The sequence below is a fragment of the Setaria italica genome, chromosome III (genome assembly GCF_000263155.2).
Source record: "Setaria italica strain Yugu1 chromosome III, Setaria_italica_v2.0, whole genome shotgun sequence".
In the NCBI taxonomy this organism is placed as follows: domain Eukaryota; kingdom Viridiplantae; phylum Streptophyta; class Magnoliopsida; order Poales; family Poaceae; genus Setaria; species Setaria italica.
The window spans coordinates 42,309,199-42,318,925 of NC_028452.1; the positions used below are offsets into that span (position 1 = coordinate 42,309,199).

General features: G+C 40.6%; 1 protein-coding gene across 1 annotated transcript; it reads left to right on the top strand.

Moving 5' to 3' along the window:
- Positions 1-2,219: 2,219 nt before the first annotated feature.
- LOC101786444 (probable LRR receptor-like serine/threonine-protein kinase At1g51810) lies at positions 2,220-9,146 on the top strand. The gene is made up of 13 exons (XM_004963987.2): positions 2,220-2,376; positions 2,438-2,841; positions 4,748-4,935; positions 5,014-5,504; positions 5,746-5,884; positions 6,018-6,089; positions 6,299-6,370; positions 6,444-6,524; positions 6,708-6,874; positions 6,970-7,205; positions 7,281-7,407; positions 8,160-8,228; positions 8,457-9,146. The coding sequence occupies exons 1-13, from the start codon at positions 2,220-2,222 to the stop codon at positions 9,143-9,145; spliced, it is 2,892 nt and encodes a 963-aa protein (XP_004964044.1). The 3' UTR covers position 9,146.
- Positions 9,147-9,727: the final 581 nt, after the last annotated feature.

Below are 9,727 nucleotides of genomic sequence, written 5' to 3' on the forward strand. Positions count from 1 at the left end.
CGACATTGCAATGAGGAGCCATGTAGGAACAATTTTAACTGTTATTTTTCTAACACATTAGAGATGTGGAACGTCCTATATTCTATCTTGTCTTCCAGACATATAAACTATGTATCAGCAAAGTACAATCACTATCCTAATTCATGACAGGTATTGGGCTTAGCCCGAGCCCAGCTGAACAACCATTTTTTTCGCATGAGTAGTGGCTCTGATCCGGCGGTGGCTTGCGCCAGTTTTTTCGTTCGAGGGAATGGCAAGCTGACAACAATTTATCTTTCCTCGGCCCAGCCCGAATCGATTACTGCTCAATCTTGACTAATACTTTCTCCATAGATCATTTAGCTTTTTTTTAGTACATAGTTTTTCTATGCATTTAGTTCTATGCACCTAAGTGTAGGTCATGTCTAGATACACAAGTAAAACTATATATAGAAAAGTCAAAAAGTCAAAACAAGTTACAATTAAAAATGGAAAGAGTATTTATCATGTCACTTTAACTAGTAGGTGACTTTTAGAATAACTGAAAAGTGGTATATGGCCACGCTGATGCCATGGATGACAACATCCTCGTTCAACACAGGCCCGGCTCTAAGGGGAGGGTAGGCAGTGCGACCGCCGGAGTCCCATGGAGATAGGGGCTCAAAACTATATAGGTAATTAGTACATATAATTTTCTATTTGGCATACTAAGCATTTGAAGATCTATCACAAAGTAGCTCATGCCGTAGGTAACTCTCCCTTCCAGTCCTATTCTACGTAACTTGATCCATCGAGCGGAGGGCAAGCCACAGGCGACGTTTCGTTTGATCGTTTCCTGCTGCCGCGACCCTACCTACCCATCGATGCGCTCTGGCTGAGGAGAGGAGATGCCCGCACCGACCCGATTGGCTCCTCACCCGGCAAGGTGGCGACTGACAACGGCAAGGACACCAATCCGATTCGCTCGTCACAATAAGCAACACACTGATTGCTTCATTGACTAGTCGATTTGCACAGCTAAAGAAATTTGTAAAAAATATTTGGTTTCTTATTCAGCTCGTAAAATCTGAAGTCCTTGGATGATAATGATCTACGAAAGTGCTGCACTACTTTTGCAAAATCTTTTTCTCATGACAACAAGCCTGATGTTGAGTTGGATGATTTTTCTCTGAATTAAAAGTATTGCAAGTATCTTTGCCAGAAGAATTGATGTCAGCACTTGAGATTCTTTAGTTTGTTAAAGCTGCAGATTGCTACCCGAATGTCTCCATTGCATATCGGATTTTCTTAACTATTCCAGTGACAGTAGTATCAGCCAAAAGAAGTTTCTCCAAATTGAAACTATTGAAAAATTGTTTGAGATCAACTATATTACAAGAAAGATTGAATGGCTTGACTATGTGCAGCATTGAGAAGGATGTTTTGGACGACATTAATCTTAATACTGTCCTTGAAGATTTTGCATCAAGAAATGTCCAAAGACGATTTTTTTACGAAGCACTGAAGCATTATATTTTTATTTCAAGTAATCATAATAGTCCAATATTATTTTTAATTCTTTTACACTATTATATATTGTTATGTTTTATGAGGTATACATATATTGTAATTTTTATTATTCGTACTATATACTTTAATTTTAATATTAAAAATTAGTTCAACGGGCCTTATCTTCTTATCTTCTTGCTTGGGCTTGCCAAGGATCCAGCCAGCCCTGGTTCAACGGCGACAACCCGGCCGGCTTCTCTCCCTTATCTGTCTCTATCACACCTGGCAAATTAAAATGGATTCTGATCAATAAACCATTGCCGTCGTCGTCGCTTGCTTGACCTTGTTTTTCGCGCGGGAAGTCGCGTCCGCGGCCTGCAGGGATAAGGACGCCCGCCATTGTTAATTGCATGCCGTCCTCGCGAGGTTTATTTGGTGCCTCCATGCCATGCCATGCCCATGTGCATCAACATCGTCGACTTCATCTTCAACCCATCCAGAGAGTTATCTAGCGTAGCTCGTTGACTTCGATACACGTATGATGATTGATGAATTATTCGGCCATTATTTCTCCCAGTCAACAATTCCAATGCTTATGATGTCCGACGTTGACCTGCATCTTCACATGTACGTCTTGACGTGTGCCGCGTCCATCATTCGCTTGCTTCGCCCATCGATCCGTCGACCGTACCAACCCGTACATATAGTCCACAATAATCAGCTTTAGTTTTGCTAACTACCTTCCCAGATCAATGGCGCCATCAGCTGCAGTGCTGTTCCTCATCGTCGTCGTCCTCGTCGTATGCTTGGTAGCGTCACCGGAGCTCGCCGTCGTCTATGGCCAGCTCGATTCCCCAGGCAAGAAGAGAGCTCCTTCAGCTGTGCTCTCCTTCATCAACGCCGATCATTGTTGGTTTTTTTCTCTCAGATTATTAAGCTCTTGCAATTAATAATGTTGCGCGCGCGCCAGGTTTCATCAGCATCGACTGCGGCATCGCGGAGGGCCGGACCTACCCCGACCAGTCCACGAGCGGCCTCGTCTACGTCTCCGACGCCGGCTTCACCGACGCCGGGTTCAGCGCCGCCGTGCGCCCGCCGTACGACGACCCGAACATGGCCGACCGCTACCGCACCGTCCGGTACTTCCCCGGCGGCGCCGGCGCGCGCAGCTGCTACACGCTCCGGCCGGTCACGCCGGGCGGCAGGTACCTCGTCAGGGCCGCCTTCCACTACGGCAACTACGACGGCCTCAGCAGCCTCCCCGTCTTCGACCTCTCCCTCGGCGTGAACCGCTGGGCCACCGTGAACATCACCGGCGCCAGCGTCAAGTACATCCTAGAGGCGGTGGCCGTGTCGCCGGCAGACTTCGTGCAGGTTAGAGCTGTTTGTGGTGTGTGTGTGTCGCGGGCACAAAGTTTTTTTTAAAAAAAACTCTTTTCTAGACTAAAAATACATACGTATATTCAGTGTGGAAAAATTCTCTAGACTTATTTGGATGCATAGGGATTCGTTTTTTCGATCTATTGGTGAAGCCTGCCTTTAAATCCATCATTAATTTGAATTAGAAATACACAATAATTTTGATGCGGGTAGTTTTTTCAAAGATCCACCAAATTTTCCAGATGCCTACACATATATACGTTCTCTTTGAGGATTTTTGCATCAATGGATTATTTTGTCCTGTTACAGAAAAACTCAATCCAATTTAAAATACACATTGTCTGGGGGTTATCGCTGGTGAAACTTATCTAACTTTGATTATCAATATAAAAAAATCGTAAGTAGCATATTTGAAGTTTTATGGTACCAAAATACTTTCCAAAAATTATCGGAAAATAACTAATACTCCGTAGATAAGATGTAGTCACTTATAAAATTATTTTCCATCCTAAGTCACATAAAAAATTATGAGGTTCTTCTAATATTTTCAAAACTTCCCATTCTTCATAATTATCTATGTAACTTATGCTACAAAATAATTTAATAACTTATTGCAACTGATATGAGAATAATAGTTATTTGTCTATAATTTTTTAGAACTTTTTGGTGCCTTTAAAATTCAGATAATTTGTAAAAGTAGCCTAATTTGGTGAATTTTAATTTTAAAATTATAAAAGTACATGTGTGTTTTTAAGAACGTGGGTTTGTCTTCATTTATTTTATCACTACAAAAAGTCTCATGATTTTTGGAGGTGATTTGATGATGATTTTGTCAAACTTAACTAACAAAAGTGATCAAAATGTCAAATAAGGAATGAAAGTTAAAAATCGGTGTCATATAAGGGACAATAAATTTACAAACCAAAGCCGGCAATAAGTACCAACCAAACTACAACAAACTAGCAAGACTGCAGGATAGTAATGGGCAAATATCAAAAGATGCACTCTAGGAACTGGTTAAGAAACTTGGACACAACTGTCAACTCTGATACAGTCCCATAATACCAAAGCAACAAATAGCAACAACTTTTAACTAACTCCCTACTGAGGTAACAGAGAAGACCGGTTGTGTTGTGACGTGTGACCCTTCCTTCAACTTGAAGCTCGTCCATCCACCTTAGACATTGACCCAGAAGAGAGATGATTCCCCTTTGCTGCCTTGTCGTGCGCGCCAAGTAGGAGCCTCCAATGTTAATTACTATTCCCACCGTTCCAAATTATAGGTCGTTTTAGCTTTTCTACATTCATTGATATTATCATGCATCTACACATAGGGTATATTTAAGTGCATAATAAAATTTATGAATTAAAAAAGTCAAAATGACATATAGTTTTGGATGGAGGGAGTAAAATGTTACTAGGAACCAGTCAAAATCACCAGCATGTTGCATAATAACAAACGTCGTTTCTGCAGGAAGCATGTTGCATAATAACAAACGTCGTTTCTGCAGGAGGCATTTTGATAGGGTCAACCAAACAGACCACCCCAAAGTATTCCAAAATACAAGCATAGGACGTCTGATTAGCGTACATGATTTTTCTTTTGCGAGTAGTGGACAGGGTTGTATTTGAAGAAAAATTTGATGAGCATTACTCACATAAGCCAATTTCTTCTATTCAAACAGTTGTGCTGCGTTTAAATCTTGTTTCAGAAAGCTTTTGATTAAATTATTATCTTCATAATACAATATCTGCTTCTTCGAAGATCCTTCATTCTGGCACTGATAAACACGCCAGAGATTCAGCTGTTTCCAAACTCCAAAGCAATTTAGTAGAGTAGTGTATTTTCCAAGAAAAACATACAGCTTCCAAGATAACAAATTAGCACTTGCTTGTACAGGTGTGCTTGGTGAATACAGGGTTGGGTACACCATTCATCTCCGGGCTTGACCTGAGGCCACTCAGGGCGACCATGTACCAGGAGGCCACTGTCAACCAGTCCCTTCTTCTGCTAAGCCTCTCCCGGCCATCAGCCACCTTCGCTTTCAACCGATATCAGTTCTGGCCACCTGATTATGCACTGTACAGGTGAGAAGATCCATTTTGCAACAACATTCAGCGGTCGATTTCTTGGTCTCACATCGATTTGGTTTCTTTGAACAATAGGTACCCTTATGATCCATATGACCGTCTTTGGCAAAGGTACGGAACCGTTGCCGCATGGACCAACATAACTACCTCAAACGATGTCGACGTCTCAAACATCACCAGCTTCGACAAGCCATCGCCTATACTGCGCAGTGCCGTCACTCCGGTGAATGGAACACGCATAGACTTCTCATGGATCTCAGATTCGGCCTTGGATAATGACAATTCGACTTACCTTCTGCTTCTCTACTTCGCGGAGTTACAGAGGGTACCAAGCAATGCGCTGAGGCAGTTTGACATCGTTGTCGACAACGCTGCAGGGAACGGCAGCCAGAGCTTCACCCCGAAGTACCTCTCTGCAGAGCTTGTGAAAAGGATGGTGCAGGGGTCAGGCCAACATACCGTCTCGCTTGTCGCCACACCGGAGGCCACACTTCCACCCATACTGAATGCACTCGAGATATATTCAGTAAAGCTGATGACTGAGACTGCGACGAATGATGCAGATGGTATGTCTTTAACACTCCTTTCTCTTGGTTTGAACTTATAGAATGCTGTCAATCACTTGCATCGATCAGCGTTGTGTTATTTTGAACAGATAGACTCCAGAGGTCTTCTTGCATTGACCTGATCAGTTCTATTCTCGAAGAACTTAATCTCAGATATAATTACGAGTACATTTTCGAATGCTTTGGATGTCACAAAGCATAACCTCAGAGTTGTTTTCCTTTTCTTTTTCCATATGAACAGCTAAGGCTATGATGATGATTCGCACAAAGTATGCACTAAAGAAAAATTGGATGGGTGATCCTTGTGCACCAAAAGCATTTGCATGGGATGGCTTGAACTGCAGTTTTCCGTCATCTGGTCCTGCATGGATAACAGCTCTGTAAGTAGCACACTTAAACCATCCTATCATGAATTTCAAGAGCGTTAAAATACTTGATATATGCAAAGTAATAACTAGAAATAATGTCTATTTTCCATGCCCTGATATTAACCTGAGGTTGGGTTTATTCCAGGCGCTTATCATCAAGTGGGTTGACTGGTACAATTGATTCTTCTTTTGGAGACCTAAAATCCCTCCAATACCTGTAAGTGACCAATATCATCATACAAAGTATAGTGTTCCATAAGAATCTTATAACTCATTCGATCAAATTCTCACCTCCATACACATAATATTTACTTGCTAATTTTGCCTATGGAAACCAGAAACAGCATAAAGTTCAACTTTTACTAATCGATTGTGATATCTAGTATCCAGTCTAATGTTCTCATAAGAACTGTATGCAAATTCCAGGGATCTGTCAAATAATAGCCTATCAGGTCCAGTGCCAGATTTTTTAGCGCAAATGCCATCACTGACATTCCTGTAAGTATTTTGTTTACCTAAACTTACTTTATGATAATTGCATCACTATATTGAACAAACTGAATTTCTGCAGTGACTTGTCAAGCAACAAACTCAGTGGACGGGTACCTGAAGTTCTACTAGAAAGGCATCGAAATGGATCTCTTGTATTAAGGTTTGCATCATGTAACCAACTCACATTTCAATAGCAGTTCCTTTGGAGATGGATCATGAAACTGTCCATGAGGAGGATGAACTACAAAAAAATATAACTTAGCTTCTGCTATTTGAACAAACAAGTATGTTGCCAAATTTTCTTTCTCTAAATTGAATTAATTGAAGTGTTGCTCTATGCTAGGACTGGTTACAACGCAAATCTGTGTGATAATAATAATACTTCAACCTGTGAGCTGGAGAAGAAAAGCAACAGAACACTTGTTATCGCAACAGCTGTTCCAATAGCAGTAGCAACTCTACTGTTTGTGGCAGCATTTCTTATCCTCCGTAGTATGAAAAATAAGCAAGGTAACATTTCATTGGGAAATCTACTTCAGAAACATCAAGGAAACCACTAATTTGAATTCACTGAAGCTGGTTCATATATGTGGTATCTTTTCTAGATGAATGGATGGCAAACAACTCAAGGCTTAGTACTTCAGGAGACAGGTCAAACATATTTGAGAACAGAAAGTTCACCTACAGGGAGCTGAAACTCATCACTGCTAACTTCAGAGAAGAAATAGGGAGAGGAGGGTTTGGTGCTGTCTTCCTAGGATATTTGGAGAACCAAAGTCCAGTTGCCGTCAAGATACGTTCAAAAACATCCTCTCAAGGGGATAAAGAGTTTTTAGCAGAGGTAGGCAGTTCATTTGTATTTTATCTTTTGTGTGCATTTTAAAACTGAAACAAATGTTCTTATTGCATTTTGCAGGCTCAGCATTTGACTAGAGTTCATCATAAAAACTTAGTTTCCTTGATTGGATATTGCAAGGACAGGAAACATATGGCCCTTGTCTATGAATACATGCAAGGAGGGAACCTAGAGGAACGTCTAAGGGGTAACTTACCAACTCCCTGCACCCTCGAAAAGAAAAGCAAAAATGCCTTTGTGCCTTCTCTTTCACTCTTTACCAAGTTTCGTATATTGATTCGTTTTTTGTTTAACACATCGACACTGTATGTGCAGAAAACAGAAATAAAATGCTTATTAGTAATCATGGGGATACTTGTTAGGTGAAAGTTTCTAAAACATAAAAGTGAAATTGGTGTATTTATTATCCATGATATCTGACATATGTTGTCGAGAACTCGAGATATCAAGGACCCTAGTTTTTTATATCTTTTACGGTACACAATACTACTACCTAGTGATATAGTATATGTAAGATTTAACCGATCATTATTATGGATAATTTAATAATTATTACATTGTAAAAAGTGATATTTCAAATGGAGTGGTCTTTTACAATTTATGCTTGTGTAAAAAAACATTATAGTGATGTATTTGTGTTCTTTTACCATGATACTTTTATACTACCTATAGTACTCATGTATGTTACCCATACCATAGTTGAATGTTTCAGTAGTATACAATTAATCTTAACCGTCTGATGTTTTTATACTAGTATTTTTTGAACACTAGCATAACTTAGTATTGTGCACCATAAAAGAGCTCAGTTTTTATACCTAGTTAACACACTTTTGACATGACAATTGACACGCATTCTGACCAAATTTCACAAACCATATACTTTTTCATTATTTTAGACGGACCCTGCTATAACAAATTTGCTATCACCCATCATCACAGGAGAGGCATCTGCTGCTACACTCCTCACTTGGCATCAACGTCTCAAGATTGCTCTCGACTCCGCCCAAGGTTTGTAGGACTAGACACACCTAAATTTGAAATATAACAGTAACAGATGCATCTGTACGTGTCATGCTTTATACTGGATAAAGCTTTCATGCATGTGTCAAACTGTCACCTACACTACCTAATTCTGAGAAAAACTTCTGAGTCACTAACAAGTTTAGCAAGCTTCCACAATCCACATAACAACAAACAAATCGCAAACTAACTACTGGATCATGCACGTATATTCAGGATTGGAGTACCTACATAAATCATGCCAGCCGCCACTGATCCATAGGGATGTAAAGACACAGAATATTCTGCTATCGGCTGATCTTGAGGCGAAGTTAGCAGACTTTGGCCTCATGAAGGCATTTGCTGACGACTTCAAGACCCATGTCACCACCCTGCCGGCAGGTACCCTGGGTTATCTTGACCCTGAATACTACAATACCTCCCAGCTCAGTGAGAAGAGCGACGTATACAGTTTTGGAGTTGTGCTACTGGAGCTTATCACAGGCCAGCCACCGGCAGTCCCTGTAAGTAACACTGAGAGCATCCATGTCGCGCTATGGGTGCGCCAGAAGCTCTCTGAGGGTGACATTGCAAGCATTGCTGACCCAAGGATGCGTGGGGAGTATGATGTCAACTCTGTCTGGAAAGTTGCAGAGCTGGCACTGAAGTGCAAAGAAAAGCCATCAAGAGAGCGACCCACGATGACAGATGTTGTGGCAGAGCTCAAGGAGAGCTTGGACCTGCAGGTGTCCTATGCAATGGGCTACTACAGCTCAACCACGAGCAGCACAATCAATCTCAGCGCAACCAGTGTTGATTTGCAAAGTGATGCCCAACCAAGTGATCACCCAGAAAAGCAACCTGTGCCTGAGCTGCAACAGGTAGGCATTGAATCAGCAACTCGTATAGGTCCTGCACCAAGATGAGACCAACCATTCAAATTTATATGTTTAAGAATGCATCTTGTGTTTTGTACCCAAAAAAGAAAGAGAAACATCTTAGGTTTACCGACACGTTTAGACAATTAAGAACTTGAGGTGAAACTGTAGCCAATTTTGATTATCATCACCATTCACCTAAGTGTGACTGTGAGAAATAGATGGTGCAATTTGAAAGTGAACGTACATGCCTAAACAAATGGATTACTCAATTAATAGCCCCCCAAACTGTGCAGAAAAGTTTGACTCAAGATAGAAACAAGGAAACCTAGAATCAACATCCAATTTTGTTACAAAAACAAAAAAGAATCAACAACCCTCGTTCCTTCCTTGTCATGTTATTCAGGAATATCACCAAAGCTTTCCTATCCGCTATGTGTCACACCCTGAAATTTTTGGATTTCAGGATGTGATTAAAAAGAATAATTAAACAATGATTTTCTCACAATTTTAAAATTTCTTCAATATTTATTTTCTTTACAGGAAATTTAGTATAGGAAAACAATTGGTTGTTTTTCTCAATTAAATAAATTTGTTCTTTGTGTGTTGCATAATAAGTGTTATACACCG

What these genes read in the sequence shown, in the direction of transcription:
- LOC101786444 (XM_004963987.2), top strand. Translation starts at nt 2,220, where the DNA reads ATGGCGCCATCAGCTGCAGTGCTGTTCCTCATCGTCGTCGTCCTCGTC. An exon ending in CCTGATTATGCACTGTACAG is followed by an intron (nt 4,936 to 5,013) that starts GTGAGAAGATCC and finishes TTTGAACAATAG; the next exon opens with GTACCCTTATGATCCATATG. An exon ending in TGCTCTCGACTCCGCCCAAG is followed by an intron (nt 8,229 to 8,456) that starts GTTTGTAGGACT and finishes ACGTATATTCAG; the next exon opens with GATTGGAGTACCTACATAAA.